At 43.2% G+C, this 16,575-nt stretch overlaps 2 protein-coding genes across 2 annotated transcripts in view; one reads left to right on the top strand and one right to left on the bottom strand.

Moving 5' to 3' along the window:
- The first annotated feature begins 724 nt into the window (after nt 1–724).
- Nucleotides 725–2,842, top strand: LOC115105669 (ependymin-2). The gene is made up of 6 exons (XM_029627952.1): nt 725–911; nt 1,112–1,143; nt 1,364–1,504; nt 1,690–1,876; nt 2,056–2,140; nt 2,345–2,842. The coding sequence occupies exons 1-6, from the start codon at nt 824–826 to the stop codon at nt 2,475–2,477; spliced, it is 666 nt and encodes a 221-aa protein (XP_029483812.1). The 5' UTR covers nt 725–823; the 3' UTR covers nt 2,478–2,842.
- A 2,352-nt stretch (nt 2,843–5,194) lies between these two features.
- Nucleotides 5,195–16,575, bottom strand: part of LOC115105668 (sacsin-like) — a 30,273-nt gene continuing 18,892 nt past the window's right edge. The window contains exon 8 of the mRNA XM_029627950.2: nt 5,195–16,526. Within this exon, the coding sequence (XP_029483810.2) occupies nt 5,545–16,526 (10,982 nt within the window). The 3' untranslated portion in view covers nt 5,195–5,544. The remainder of the gene's footprint in view (nt 16,527–16,575) is intronic.

Raw genomic sequence — 16,575 nt, 5'->3', positions numbered from 1 at the left:
GTCTACAATTTTTTTCTGAGGTCTTGGCTGATTTCTTTTGATTTTCCTATGATGTCAAGCAAAGAGACACTGAGTTGGAAGGTAGGCCTTGAGATACATCCACAGGTACACCTCCAATTGACGCAAATGAAGTCAATTAGCCTATCAGAAGCTTATAAAGCCATGACATCATTTTCTGGAAGTTTCCAAGATATTTAATGGCACAGACACCTTAGTGTATGTAAACTTCTGACCCATTGGAATTGTGATACAGTGAATTATACGTGAAATAATTTGTCTGTAAACAATTGTTGGAAAAATGACTTGTGTCATGCACAAAGTAGATGTCCTAACTGACTTGCCAAAACTATAGTTTGTTAACAATTCATTTGTGGAGTGGTTGAAAAAACAGTTTTAATGACTCCAACCTAAGTGTATGTAAACTTCTGACTTCAACTGTAGCACAAGATGCTGACAAGACAAGGGACACACAAGGACAGAACAGGACACACAATGGCAAGGCAGACCATTACTTCATAGTGACTCCATGTGGCTTGTCCTTAAGTCCCTGTTTATGCAGATGTTGTTTGTCAGGGTCCACGTGGAAGGAAAGGTCAGCAAGTTTAAACCACCCCTCGTCTCTTTCCAAAACATTCTTCCCATTGTTACAGACACTGTGGGGGTTGGACCCATAGAGGTGTTCCCTTTAACCCCATGGTTGGACCCTATAAAAGGACCAGTGTCCATCCATCCTGTCACAGTTCCTGGAACCGCTTGGAGTCGTGATCATCCTCTCTGAGTTGTGTACGTTTGAGTGTTAACCTCAGTCTCCCTCCAAAAGAAGATGCAGGACTTCGCCTTCGCTGCCCTCTCCATCTGGCTGTGTCTGGGTGCCACCGCCCTGGCAGAGTCCCATGGCCCACAACACTGCAGTAAGGATTATCTGCTTTATATCTACTTGTAGTAGTTAATGTTTGCTGTGCACTATGTGGAAAACTGCTGTTACTTGTATGACTGTTTCTGTAATATTGTCAAGGTTCATAGATTTGACAGTCTCTAACTTAAATTATACCTATATGTCTACACATCTCTGAGTTTTAAAATCTGCCTAAATGCCGTTTTTGTCTTTTAGCATCACCTAATATGACTGGGGTCCTGACTGTGGTGAGTTGCCCATTAATCCATTAACCATTATCAATGTCCAGTTTCATGTAAGGACACCGTGTGGTTATATTTCCATTATTTCAAAACCAAACCAGACTCTCAGCTCAGGCAATCCTTTTTCAGTCCACTGATGTTTTTGCAGGTACAGAATTGGGTCATACTCATCTCTCTATCTCTCTCTTTATATCTTCCTCTCGCTCTTCATCTCTTGATAAAACAGATGGCCCTTACAGGAGGTGAAATCAAGGCAACTGGACATTACAGCTACGACTCTACGAACAAGAAGCTACGTTTCACTGAAAGTGAGATGCACCTCAACAAGACTGAGCATCTGGAGGACTACCTGATGCTGTTTGAAGAGGTAACACTGAGAACTAACAGAAATACACACTTATAAGACAACATTTCAGTTGAGTCCAACCCAATTGTAATGCAGAATAGCTGCTTTATAACATCAAAGTATACATGTATAACACACTTGTTTCTATGGTTATGGCACAGCATCGTCATAACCGAGTCTTCCTCCATCTCTACCGTCTCTCTCAGGGGGTCTTCTATGACATTGACATGAAGAACCAGTCCTGTAAGAAGATGTCTCTGCACTCTCATGCTCACGCTCTGGAACTCCCCGCTGGTGCAGCCCATCAGGTTGAGCTGTTTTTGGGGAGTGACACTGTTCAGGAGGAGAACATCAAAGTGAATATATGGATGGGATCTGTGGCAGAGACGAAGGGTAATTATGATACGCATTAGGAGTCAGACTGTCAATGTGATTTTCATTAATTAAGTAATACATGATGGTTTATATACTGTATATTGGTTTACATAGCAAGGCTATTGAGGTGTATCAAAACATTCACATACAGTGTATGTCAGTCCTAATGTCTGTCGGTCTATCTATCTGATCTCCAGGCCAGTATTCTGCGTTAACTACTGTGGGAGAATGTCTACCACTCAGTACTTTCTACTCAACTGACTCCATCACACTCCTCTTCAGGTGTGTGACATATATTTAACTTGCATAAAGCAGTGGTAAGGTGACTGACATGTATGTAAAGTATGCTGCTACCATATTGCCCTATTACAGTACTAGATTTATTTGACGATTGTAGATTTGGTTCTGCACTGTATATCTGATTGTGCTTACGTTGTAGGTTCTTGCATGCCGGAAATCTTCATGTGATTTCTCTTTTTCTTACAGCAATTCTGAAGTGGTCACTGAGGTGAAGGCCCCTGAAATGTTCACTCTGCCATTTTTCTGTGAGGCTGTGGAGCTGGAGGAGACTCCAAAGGGCCAGAAGAATGACTTCTTCAATATTTTCAACACTGTCTGATACAGTGGCACCAGGACCTCCAGCCCCAACCAACCAAGAGCCTGGCAAGCTAATCCACCTAGATGTTTCTCTCACTCTGACGACATTTGAGTGTTTTATTATTACCATCTTTCCTCTTCTGTTAGATAAGATCTGTATTATAATTTACTTTCTTTGTTGATTCCCCTTTGAAGACGTTGCATAAAAGACGGATCAGATGTAAAAAGGAAAGTTAATTTCAAGTTGTCATGTTAATGTAATCTCTAAATTTGAACAGGATAGATGGGCATATAATGTTTGTACCTTACACTATTAATCTGTCACTTTAAGTTGCAAATGCGTAAGAGGTCTGCATAGGCAAATAAGAATAAAAACTCCAAATCTTTTCCAGTCTCCAAATGTATTTTTTCTTATTACCCAAGTCATCTTCAACATCTTCATCAAACATACATAAGAATATCTCTTAATCTCTATCTGAAACTAATTGCAGCACCATAGCGTCTAGCCCCTGTAGCCCACATTGGCTAAACTCTAGTCTCATGAATTAGTCATGCCTTTGATCCAGAACAATAGTCTCACTTTCTTTGTCTGTCAGTATTTCTGGGGTTAGGTTTACATAAAATGTATTTCACAGACATGGTCACTTGTGGCCTTTTGTAAATGGGGTTTGAAATAACAGAGAGGGATGTGATACCTGAAAGGCAATGAAGTCATTAAACCCAAAACAAGCAGGGAGACAGAGCGTGAACCCTAGCTGGGGTGAGTTGCTGAGCATGAGGCCAACAGCTGTCCTTGGTGCTGCAGCTGCCAGGGCTGGGACAGTGTGACTGACTGGGACCCTCCTCCAAACATGCCGAAATGTGTAGGCCTCCTGGCTCATTTCAGCACCACCACATGGGGCCCACTGCATGGCAGCAGTGGGGGACTAGTCCATGTATGAAATGAAACTGTCATAGCAACGCTATGAATCAGACCTACCTCATTTATTCCTTGAGGAGAGAACATTCTTGTTTTTTCTGTATCACTCAGTGCGTGGACTTGATTGCATATATGGCCGTGGACCTGATTGCATATATGGCCGTGGACCTATAGGCAAGTCTGGTACTGATTTTCCATTGACCGTAAAATAATAATAGGCTGTGAGCGTTGAGGTGGGTCACGTGTCGATCACCTTTGCCGCTAGCCCATACGTGCAAGTCTAGACCATGAGTAACAGGTATCATTGAATGCACTTTCAGATAAGGAACATGCTTGTTGTTAATTAACTACAGTAAAGCTTAGTTCCTCGCAGTCTTCATAGCAAATAGGCCTAATGTGCGTAAAAACTTGGGACATCGGCTTGCTTTTCGGATGAACAATACTTTTTTATTTTACCCCTTTTCTCCCCAATTTCGTGGTATCCAATTGTGCATAAAAAGGGAATTACGTTACATTTCCGCACACTTACCTCAGATCTGAATTCCCCCGTGGTGAATTGGCACCAATTGAATTAGGCTATATATCATATTAGTCAACATAAAGATGAATGAAAATTAATCTCTGCTGAACAAAAACATCTGAAAATTCTGGAGCCTTATTTTGACGGTAAAATATAACAATAGCCTAATTGTCAACCCAAAATTATTGACAATGACTGGATTAGGTTGCATATCAAAACATCTTGAATCATGCATTCCTGTTTGGACATGTTAGATGTAACAACTTGTTTATTGAATACCATCTCGATAGTCTTTTACACTTCTTATTAAGCATTGTGGATTACTTGATAAGGTGATTACTCATTTATCTATTGCGTGACGCCGCTATGTTTATTGTTGTTGGTGTCACGGATCCCTCCGGAACTTTCATCACGCACATCTGTCCCCTATTCCCACTGATTTGTATTTGTATACATGTGCCCTTTGGTTTCCATTGGGGGGTCGATTATTGTTACAATGTCCGTTGGTGAGTGTGAGTACCTATGCTGTGTGTTTTGTGCTTTCTTGCCCTTGTGGATTGCGCAGATGATTACAGATCTCGTCCCGTGTGTTAATCACTGTGTGCGTGTGATATTTATTCAAGGTACTCCTCGCTCTTTTGTTCGGGTTTCAACCCTGTGTTTTTGTTACGTGTTTTTTTGCTCTTCGTCCCCGTGCCTTTACACGGCACACTGTAATTTGGGCAAAATAAAAAAAACATACCAGCGTGACAGTTGGGCTGGTGACACCAACTGAAAAACATTAGTCTGGATCGCTGCATGTATTGCATTTTGTTCCCCTATCATCCACCATACTGTATCTGCTATGTAAAGACTCCTCTGTATCCTTAGTGCACCGCGTGGGCCCAGGCAGCAGCCTGTTGTATATACAAGTTATTATTATTGGATCCCAGATAAAGGCTCCAGCCATAGGGTCATGATGAAGACGTGTGTTAAGAGACTGAAGATGATTCAAATGAAACCCCAGACTAACATGTTTCTCTATGAAGACAACAGAACAAAACATTTTGTATTGCATAAACACTGGGGGCTGGCTACTGCCGAGAGACAACCAAGCACACACTACCAGACTTGTTTTCTGATGAGTGGTGACATCATTCATACAGGAGATATTTTCAGAGCAGATTCTGTTAGTTGACATGCATTTGTCTGTTATGGTTCATTTTCATGGTTTCTTAATAAATAAAATGCTTGTATCAGATGACTGATCATTGTTTTACTTGGAGACTAAATACTGTAATATGTCTGAGGATGCAGAGAGCCTGATCAATCTTTACTTTATTAAATCACATTTATATTTGACATTTATTAGAGCAGAATACATCAACATAAAACGTGGAAAATTAACATTTTACTGTATTTGATGTATAACAAAAACAATTTCTCCTTTTAAATCAATGTTTTCTTAAAAATAATTACTGAACCACTTGAATGATCATAATATACTTGCAGCTAAGCACAAGCTCACAACATGAAATATACATTTAGCAATTCGAATCAAATAGCTTTTAGCATTTTTTTTGTGTGCATTTCTAAAAGAACTGGATGCAATAATCAACCGTTTGTTTTCTATCAATGCCCAATGGAAACATATGCAGACTATGTCTTGAATCAATTAATATACATTTCTATTTTGCACAGAAGCTTTGATGCCATGTCCAGTACCTCGGTTTCATTCTCACACTTGAACATTTTGTTGGGAATGTTTGGTAAGGGGTGGTAGTTTGGGTATTGAGTGGTCTTGGCGTCGACTCCCAGCTGTTTCAGTTTGCTCACAATGCTGGGTAGAGTGTGTAACTTGGGGCTGTAGTCAGATACCCGCTCAGCCAGAATGGAGATGGAAATGTTGCTGGAATATTGTCCATGTCTTCTGTACTCGGCTGCTATGAGAGCCTTCTCCACGGCCTGATGTACCTTGAACAGAGTCCACTCTGTGGCCCTGCCTCCTGTGTCGTTGTGAGCAGCAGCTAGATCACACTGGGCCTGACTGAGCCAGCGCTGAGCCTCTGCTCGATTGGGTTGTGGTACATTTCCATGATATGTATAGAAGTTGTATCTGGTATTGTGGCCCCTTGCTCTGGAGAACCTCTCTCTCCCACACCGGTGGCGATGAGCCTCCTGGTTCCACTGTTCGTAGAAGTTTCGGAAATTTGTGCTCCATTGCGGGGATGATTGGTTTCCCGTCCTGCTGTTCTCAAGATCCTCTATTCTGTTTTGCAGATACTTGAATGCCTCTGTGGCAAGTTGCAGACAGTCTGGATTTTTGTCTGGGTGCCACCTCAACCAGAGGCGATTGATGGCCTTGTGTTTCTCCTCTGCAGACAGAGTCCAGATCTCTGCCAGACAATCCTCAATGTCCTTTTTGGCTTCTTCCAAAGACTGTGGAACAGATTCTGTCAGTTGTACCAGTTCCATGCAAGTTGCTCCAGTGGAAGACGGCTTCTTTTCCTGTTTAAATTGGTACAGATCAAGGGCACTGACTAAGATTACTTTATCTTTCCCAATTTGTATTTTGTATCTGTGTGCACTCTGTCCTGATTGGCCTGTTGGTACACACAGCTGTTCCACTATAACTGCATAACACCAATAATCCTCCTCTGCCGTCTTCTTATAGCCAACGTATTCCCCAGCTTCATAGTTGTTGAGGTAGCTCATGTCCAGGGTGTCGTGCCACTCTTCAGGAATAGGACTTCCTGGTTCTGGCGGTCCTTTCAGGGATTCTTCTGTATTGGTGCTACCAGTATCGGCACTGTTATGGATACCGTTCTGCTCCAGAGCCATCTTGACATCCTCCATGCTATCACACGAGAGAAGGTGTCCCAGAACTAGCAGGAGGTTTGAGCCGAGAATGTTATTGAGAAGGACATTAATCTCATAAGTCAGTCTCATGATGACCTCACTCTTCACTTTGTGGGCTGTGTCGTTGTTGTGTTTCAGGTAGAAGGTGCAACCTTGCTGGCCCTTTTTGACATACAGCTGTGTGGCAGCAGTGGTGCCACTCAGTAACTCCTGGCCAAGCCAAAGCACCGTTTCAAGGCTCTTGCAGCAGGTGATCTCAATGCTGCCAAAGGCTGTCTCACACATGGTGGCAGCGTCGCCTTGTGACACCTGGCCCTCTTTCTGCTGTCTAATGAGACAAACCAGACCATGCCTGAAAGGAGTAGAGGACAGATGTGCCTGAAACCATCCGCTGAACTCGCAGCACTCCCCGTACTCACACAGTTGCATGTTGGATTCTACCATGTTCTCTACTACAGTTTGGGAGAGCATTTTGGGTCGTATCTCCAGGGGCAACAATTGCAGCAATTTAAGATGTCCATACCTGTCGAACCCTAAATGGCAATTGCTCAGTTTCTCCAGGAGTTTCAAGTCTTTAAGAGCACCCTCCAATCTGCTACCCTGGAAGACTGTGTCGTTGAAATACAGAGAGTCTGAAGGGTACAGTCTGCCATCTGTTGATGGTAGATACAAAGCCTTGGGAAGTTCTGAGATCAAATGATTTTCTTCCAATCTCCTAATCAGACAAAAAAGCTGCTCTACAGCACACTTGACAGTTTCCTCCTGATTTGGTTGAAGGGTTTGCTTGTCGGTGGAATCTGCATGGATTTCTTGTAGCACGTTGCAGTACTGCTCTGCAGTAGGCTCGTCTTTGACGCCAATTTTCTTGAAGAATTCTGCATACCTAACATCCTTTGGAGGAATGCAATACAAATATGGCCTAAACTTCACGTCGTGAGGCAATACCAGAGCTGTGTGCTTGGTCTTTACAAGAGTAGAATCTTCTTCCACCAGCACCACAGGGAGGTCAGACAACAGCTTGGGGTCAAACTCTATTGTTTGTAGATAGGTGTAAGATGTCCGGAACACTTCAGCTCGGGTTCCAACCAAGTCAGGAGTTTGGCATGGTGACTGACAGATGTTTCTGAGGTTCTCTATCACACGTTCCGGAGGGGGCTGTTCAACAGCGCCTGCTTCTATCATCATTGTTATATGCTTTTCAATAAACCTTCTTAAGTGCAGTATTGGCATGGTTGTCCAAATCAGGGACTTGTGGAGATCTTTTCCAAGCAAACAACCTCTGATTGAAACTACAGTCCTCTCTCCAGCAAATGACGGGTGGTAGCTGCACAATCTCTTTTGAATTTCCACAGGAAAAACAAACTTAATGTCAGAAATAATTTTGAGAAAGTTTGGTGCTAGCTTTACGTCATCCCTTTTCAAAATAGTTTCAAACAATGTAGACGACTTTAGTTTCAGCTCTTGGAGGCAGGCAGTGACTTTGGCATCCAATTCAATTGCATGAGCAAACTCAATTATCTCCTCATCTGACACAGTGCACTTCATTTCAAGTTCTTCGAGCAGTTTCCTTGCTTGAACCTTATGAGATATGATCCCTCCATCTGGGAATATTTTCCAGAAGCTTTCTGGCACAAATCTCTCTTGTGGCAGCATGACTTCGTACAACTTCTCATTCTTATCAAAGTAGTAAGAGGCCATCTGCAGATTCCCATTGATGTTCCGAATGAATTTCACATTTTTCATTGTAGAGATGATTTTTTCATGGTACTTGTAGTTGGGTTTTAATTGTAGTAACAACAACAGTTGGACAGAGAGAATAATTTGGTTTTCGTTTAGCTTGTGTAGGAAAGGCAGAATAAACTGTACATAGTAATCCAAATCACTTAAGATTTTAATGCTCAGGTTGTCTGACAAGCTCTCATTTTCACAGTTATATTTGAGGAAGATGTTGTTGTCATCTGCCATGTACAAATCTGGAAAGCTTTCCTTGAACTCTGTTTTGAGGATGAATACATTTTGTTGTCCATCAATCCGCTGCCGTTTACCCTGTATGGTTTCAAATAATGGCAATGACTTGAGCTTTCTCTGGTAGCCCTGTCTGTTTTTAGATGAGCACATCCCAGACTGCAGAAACTGTAGTAGTTTAATCAACTCATTACTAGACAGATGCTGAAACTCTGAATGTTTCAGCTGGTGGACTTGGTCTAACACAGCACTGCAGTCACCTGTCTTCAAGAGCTCAGGGAGTAGATGTTGATACAGCAGTTGGTCCACATGTCTGAAGAATTGAATGTTTATTTTCATGAGACCAAGTTTCAGGAGGATAGATGACATGTCTTCTTTTGATTCAACGTCAATCACACTGGACATTTTCCTCATTGTTTGGAGAACATGTTTGTTAAGTCTTGGGCACACAACTGGCAAAATAGGGCAGTCAGAGAACAATTCCTTGATGGCCCTCAGAGCCTGATTATCACCTTCACCCTTCTTAGCTGCTAATTTGACTTGACCATCAAAGAATTTCCAAAGCGCTTTCAGCCATGAGAGCATTGTCTCGTCTGGTACATGTAACCTACTGTGTGGATCAGTTTCACAGTTTTGAAGGAGTTGCAGAAGTATAGGTTTCAAATACTTAACTGTGACTGGAATTGTCAATTTCTCAAGAAAGTTCCCATCTTCTAGAACCTCAACATGATTGATGTTGGTTGTGTAATCAGCAAAATCCTCTTGATGTCCATGGAACAATCCGTAAAATGTTGACAGAAGCTTGGGAGACTCAGGATCGAACACTCTGAGAATCTGATCTTGAGTGAGAAGGAGTGGAAGTCCACTGACTGATCTGGAATGCTTTTTGTTAGCAGCTATTTGAAGTCCGCTCTCTGAACTGGAAGTGTTCTTGCTAACTACAACATCTTCGATACAGTACTCCAAGAGCTTGGAGCATCTCTCTTTGTCTTTGATCAAAGTCTGCCCAATGGGTAGAGGTAAACCCATTTCAGTTTGAGTTGGATCATTCAGTGGTTTCTTCCTCAGGTAGTTTCCCACCGTCAAAGGACTGACTCTTTCCACATCAATTCCAGCTGTTTTGAAGCAGGTCCATATTTTTGTCATCTTTGTGGATGAAGGAACCAACTGCATTCCAATATCTTCTAAAATAGAAAATAAGATGCTGTTCTCTATGCTTGTTAAATGAGGAGTGTCAGTTGGTACTGTCTTTCTCAAACTTGACCAGTCAACAGTGTACTCCTTTACATTTGTCAGGTGTGTCATTGACTGGGGTTGGACTTGACAAGTTGATCTGCGTAGTACTGGAACAACACAGAGTTCTTTTTCATTGACTGACCTGTACACTTCATGAATCATTTCATGCCAATCTTGGCCAATGTCTTCGGTAATTGTGGGGAAGAAGGACAAGTAGGACCTGTCCAGGTCTGAATTAATAAGATGTATGGAATTGGGTTTGACTTTCTTTAGGTTGCAGATGTAATTCAGAAGGCCAGCATACAGTGGGGCAATGATGTTCCGTTTCAGAGACTCATTCCAATCACTCTTCAAACTTTTCCCATCCTCTTTCCAGAGTGCCCGTCTGGAAGAATCTACCTGAAAGTGTCCGTTTACATGGACTGGCAGTCCAGTTCTACCAGGCAACGGCAGGGAGCAGAACACTTGCCCACTGAAGTCATCCTGTTTACAATGAGAACTTACACATGCTGCCAAAGATGCCTGGGGAACTCTGCCAGGCTCTCCTTTCATATCAGTGTTTCCTTTAAAGGAGCCAAACTGCTCTGCAATGATCCACTGGCTTTGCCTTTCATCAGATGATGAAATCTTGACATTGTAAATGGCTTCATGTGGTGTTGTTGGTCCATCAGACAACAGGGACTGTTGTACGCGGTTTTGGAAATTAACCTTTTCTGCATGACTCTTCTCAGAAATACTTTTTTCAATCGAGAAAGTAATTCTAAGCGTTCCTGTGTTTGTGTTGATTTCATGGAACTGTATTTTCCTGATGTTCTTCAAGAAGAGAATCAATCCCTCAGGGTCTTCACGGAGAGCAGAAGACAGTTCATTGATATCTCTGTCATTGACAACATCGTTTGATATCTTTGAGGTTTTTGCCATGGCACACGACCTGATAGGCAACCTAAACATGGTGCCTTTTTCAAGAGAGAATTCGTTTGGGAGAAATGTATTGTAAACATCCATGAAGGTGTTCTTCAATTCGTTCTTCAGAGTGTACTTGCGACCAGGTGATTCTCGTGATCCACCTTCAACATACTTCAGATTGGGATCAGATATGCAGAGCCATTTGTCACCGGTTAGGATCGAAGGACAGTCAGTCAGGTGGTAGACTGAGTTAAATCCAAGTCCATATTTTCCAGTTTTCCCTGGAATGTTGTGCTTTCCACCTTCTCCCAGCTGTTGAATGCCTCTCAGATCAGCTTCAGAAAATACCTGGTTGTTGTACACACACAGTGCAGGGCCCTGCAGTGGATGCCATCTCTCTCCAAATGTTCTTTCCGTGCTGTGATTTCTTTTGTCCAAAACAAAGTGAATTTCTGTGGCCTCTGCATCATCAGCATTTTGGATGAGCTCCTTCAGGATGTCCTTCTTTGAGGGATAAGCTGCAATTATGTTTTTAATGCGGACGGTCAGTTCCTCATGTTGTCCGAACTCTTCTGCAAATGGTGAGAAGTTCTCTACTGAATGCTTTTGCAGTGTGTGGTGTCTTGTTGTGTTCACCCCAAAATAAAGTGCAATGGCACGAGATATCTTTTTATGGCATAAAGTGACATCTTCTGACACTTCCATCCAGGGGCTGTCATTAAAATAGAGCTGGTTAGATGGCTTCAAAACACCACTTCCATCAGGTATGAGACAGTCATCTTGGTTTTCATCAGGTATGAGACCATTATTTTGGTTTTCATCTTTGGCCTTATATAATCCCTTTAGGATTATTGTCAGGCAAATTTCTAGATCATTATTGGAAAGTGGGCTGATACCATAGGCTTGGCTAAGTTTCTGCAGTACACCATGGAACTGTTCTGGTGTGAATTGCTTTTGGATGCCTACACATTTCCAGAGCTCTTTGAAACTGGACAAGGAAGGTGGAAGGACATGAAGATACGGTTTAGCCTCAAAATTCTCAATTTTTGCCACCGATTTCACATCCACAAATCTGTCTTCAACCAGGATGAAGGGGAATGAGTGTGCCCTCTCAAAAATGGCTGTGGATTCCTTCTCATCTTGCAGCCATTCATTCAGAAATCTGTAGCATTCAAGGGCAATGTTGAAAAGCATCTGTTTGTCAAATGTTTGTGTGTGCTTGGATACTTCCTGCAGCTGCTGAAGAACTGTCTCAAGTGAAGGGCTTTCACAAAGTCCCAGTATGCATAGCACTGCATCATCACTGTGTATTTTCAAATTTGAAGAGTCTACCACAGACTGTGTCATGTCAACTAGAAGGCGACATCGGTCACTGTAAATGTCAGTAGGCTTTTGAAGCCTGACTGCTCCATCTTTACCTTCCCATGTATTCACTGGAGCACATGCTGGAATGAACTCTGTGTTTCTCAGAGTCTCCCAGTGAGGCGAGGCTTTATCCTGTAAGGAGTCCCTCATCAGCTCCAGGATGCACTGAAGATGCTTGTATGCTTTCCCTTTTTCTTTTTGCCAAATGCTGGCAATGGTCTCTGCTCTCTCTGTGATGTCCTCCAAGGGGAGATGGTTACTCAGCATCCCCAGTTCTGACAGACGTTGAATCCTTTTAGAGGAACAGAAGTCATTTTTGGTCCCCCCAAGGAACCGTCCTTCCTCTTGCTCAAACAAGCATGCTACTTTTCCAGGGGGATTCACAAGTTTTTTGATGAACTGGAGTTGTCCACTTTTCTTTGTAGGAATACATGGGTAGCTCCTCAGTAGATTGTCAATGGCATCGTCATTCAGGTCAATAGCATGCAGCACAAGAGCGTTCCTACTCTTCTGGTCCATAGTGCTCAGGTTGTTGAATACCACGTTTTTGTAAAATGTTTCCCAATCAAATGTTCTCTGATTTAGAATCGTATCAAAGCCGGTCTGTATGAAGCTCTGTCTCACCCACGATGGCAGTGGGACAACATGATAAGATGCGTTTGGATACCTTTGACAAACCTTCATTGCAAGCTCTCCTACAGCTTTGTCCTCTTGAATTGTTGGGTGCAGAAATCTGGCATTGCACATTGAGCACCAGTTGTCCCCGTCACTGAAGAGCTCCAGAGCTTTGACAGGGAAGTGCTGAGTGATGGCGAAGTAAAATTCCTCAACCAGGGGTTTGAAGGTCTTGCTCACATTCTTTTCATTGGGCCAAAAGGTGTAGTACGGGTAACGTTGAAGGTCTCCATTTTTTGACATATTCTTCAACACTAGTAGTGTAGTGACATATGCAGTTGTAACAGCATCCTGCAGGAGAGCTTCATTCCAGTCATATTTCACTCCACTCTCCCACAGACCTCTCCGATTAGAGGTCACAGCAAAGGATCCATTCAGGTTCACCGGGAGCCCTGTGGCAACAGAGAGGGGGAGGAAGCTGAAAGCCTGGCCAACTTGTTTGGTGTCTCCTGGGACCCATTTCCCAGTCTGTGGTTCTTTGTTTAATGGTACAGCAACACCTCCTATTGGCAAGGAGAACACTGTATGCTTGTTGTCTGTCTGGACCATTTGTAAAGATTTTTGTGTCCCAAAGCAATTGTACAGAAGCCAAAACTGGACATCAGATCCATCACAATGTTGTTGAGTTAGTTCTGCTATGTTGGCGCTATGGCAGTCAATGACCTCTTGGCATTTCGCATATTGCTTCATCAGAGATTTCAGAGCATCATTCTGCATCGTTCCTGGAGTGTCCTCTGGAATCTTGAATGTGCTCACAACTTTTCTGGTGGCAGTGAAAAGCGTCTCAATTTGGTCGTCTTGAGGAGGAGTGGAAGCGTCGCTCGGGAGGTTTTGAAGAGATACCATCTTGATGTTCTTCAGAAAGAGGAGAAAAGTTTGTGAGTTGATCAGTTTCTGTTGAAATTTCACTATGCCATCGCTGTCATACACATTTCCGCTGATTTCTGACTTGACAGCCTCCTCTCGTGTCCGGAAAGGTAGTTTAATGAGCGTGCCCTGGTAGAATTTCTGAGTGCTCTTTTTTGAAAGATTGCAATCAAAAATGCGCTCATATGGTCTGAATTGTCCAGGAAACCTGTGCAGAAGCTGCTCCCGAGATAAGTCCAGTTTGATTCCAGTATTTGCTTTGTTTTGTATGTGCTTTTGCAGGTGTGTAACATTTGGGTCAAGTATCAGAAGCCCCTTGCCACTGAGGATTGAAGGAATATCAGTCACATGGTACACAGCATTAAATCCAAGTCCAAACTTCCCTATTTTTTCAACCTTGTTTTCCTTTGAGGCAGATCCGAGTTTGACAATGTTTTTCCAGTCATCCTCAGTGAAGAGCTCGTCGTTGAAGGCCCAGAGACATGGTCCCTGACAGAGGGACATGCCTTGGTCTATGAGGCTGTCCGCTGGGTCTTTGTGGTCTCTGAAATCCACCATGAACTTACAGGTGTTTGCTCCAGCATCTTCTGCATTCTGAATGAGCTCTTTGAATATGTCATTCTCTTCATCATACTCCTTCAGGATGTTCTTGATCCTCAGAGTTATGGGTTCTGACTGCCCACACTGCTCTATTCCAATTAACTCTGGACGTAGGATCCGGGTGCTGAGGAACGGGATGTTTAGCCACTCTGCCGTTGCCGGTGAAATCTCCTCGTGGATGACATGCATCTCCTCCTGGTCGTGCTGTATATCCTCCAGACTGATTCTGCTTATGTCACAAAACACCGTCTTGGACAAAGGTTGCAGAGTAAATCTCTGACTCCCTGCCATGACCGGCACAGGGATATTGACCTTGACGGTCTTCTTCTCTCTCCACATCCAGTTCAGAATGGCTATTGACACTTTCAGCTCCGAGGGTTCGCCAAATGGTTGGGACCTTTCCTCAATGGTCTGTTTGATGTCATGAAGGATGCCCTCTATTTCTGTTTTTGACAGTGATGTCTTCACTCTAAACTCTGTCAGCAAGGTGTTGTATGGAAGAAATTCATCGGTCACCCTCTCAATGTACGAGCTCAGATCCAAATCAGGTGGGTAGGCCAAGACTACATCACGAGGAAAAACAAAATGGTTGTGGATCCACAGCCAAGGTATGCATCTCCTTTTCAACACTTCCCTGACCGCAGGAATGTGATCTTGCATATATTTGTAAATGCTGTGCAGCTTGGTTTTAAACTCCACATCTTTATCTGGATCTGTCATTGCCTGGGCCACAGCTGCCAATGCAGACACATTCTCCATAACCTTCTCAGCAGGAGGGAGGCGTAACAGACCCAGTTTGCTGCTTACTTTCTGACTGAATTCTCCAGTAAGAGGCATGACATGCCCTACAATGCTCTTGTACTCCGAATGTCGTATCTCCTCTGGCTTGTAGAAACTTTTCCGCTTGTTCTTTTCTTTCGTGATGCAAGGATTCTCACAAGGGACCCACTGCAGCTGTGAGAGGTGCTGCAGCTGCTGATGAGAGAACTGGGAAAGCAAGTCATTGTCATTCAATAGTCTTTGAAGTGCTTCTGCCTTTTTGAAAGCCCTTTGTGAGTGAACACGTGATTTCTCAATATGGGTGGCAATATGCAACACGTTGTCTGCTGAGACTTCCATTTCCTTTGTCTGCAATCCAATGCGTGTTAAGCCGTCAAGCATCTCTGGAGTCTGGGTGAACACAGCTGGAGGGAAAAAATCTCTTTCAAAAAGGACTTGGAAGGTTTTATTGTTTGGATCAAAAATGCTGGAAGTCTTCTTCAATTTTCCATCTACTTCGATGAAGCTCAAATCCTTACATTTTCTGTACAAGGTCCCATTCTGTAAGAAGAGGATACTGCCATGCTGTAAAATCCAGGTCATGATTCTCTCAGTCTCTTGTTTCTTGAAAGACTTCCTCTCAACTCCATCAACCAAATAAATGGCCGCCTGGGCGGTCTCCAGGACATCAACCTTGAGCAACAATAGGAGCTTGCGATCAGCCACAGTTGCACACCGGACAATGGAATGCAGCATGGGGAGCTCTGTGGGGAGAGCTGGGGTGGAACTCAGATCCACTGCCTTCTTGGATAGGGCGGCAACGTATTCTCCGGCCATTGATTGGAAGAGAGGCATCTTTGAGAGCAGATCTCGTTCCTGGACTGTGAGAGGATTCAGAGTAGATAGGTAGGCTTTGAGTTCTTCTTTCTCATGGTGAGGAGCAGAACTGATTCCACTGATGACCTGACTGGCAGCTAAGTTCATGAACACCTGTAGAATGTTCTGAGGCGATGGTGGTAGTACGTACGAGTCAAGATTTCGGTGCTTCAGGCATTTATCTCTGTTCACCACTGTTCCCCCAACACTATTTATCACTTTCACGATTTTGTCTGATAAGATGGTTTGTTTGCTTTCCCGAAAAATTATGGTTGGATTCTGTTGTAGTCTTGCAAGTTTGACAGACTGGCTAGTATCGTGAAGAGGCTCGATGGGTATCAGTGGAATGCCTTCAAAACATCTCAGATATCCCCAGTGAGTGTTGAGACATTTCCAGAACTCTCTGAGCCACCTCAAGGGTGGGTGCTGGCCACTCCCTACCTTCCAGGTGACATGACCATCTGTCTGTTCCCACTCCTTTGGGAGACTCTTCTTGGCAAATGTAGCCACGATGTCAGCATCCACATTGAATACGTTGAATTGCTCTAAAATTACAGAGATATGGCAATAATAACCATGTAAAAAACATGCAGG

The sequence above is a fragment of the Oncorhynchus nerka genome, linkage group LG22 (genome assembly GCF_034236695.1).
Source record: "Oncorhynchus nerka isolate Pitt River linkage group LG22, Oner_Uvic_2.0, whole genome shotgun sequence".
In the NCBI taxonomy this organism is placed as follows: Eukaryota; Metazoa; Chordata; class Actinopteri; order Salmoniformes; family Salmonidae; genus Oncorhynchus; species Oncorhynchus nerka.
Note: the sequence above shows the minus strand (reverse complement) of the source record. Positions and strands in the feature narration are given on the sequence as shown.

What these genes read in the sequence shown, in the direction of transcription:
- LOC115105669 (XM_029627952.1), top strand. Translation starts at nt 824, where the DNA reads ATGCAGGACTTCGCCTTCGCTGCCCTCTCCATCTGGCTGTGTCTGGGT. An exon ending in TGACTGGGGTCCTGACTGTG is followed by an intron (nt 1,144 to 1,363) that starts GTGAGTTGCCCA and finishes TTGATAAAACAG; the next exon opens with ATGGCCCTTACAGGAGGTGA. An exon ending in TCCATCACACTCCTCTTCAG is followed by an intron (nt 2,141 to 2,344) that starts GTGTGTGACATA and finishes TTTTTCTTACAG; the next exon opens with CAATTCTGAAGTGGTCACTG.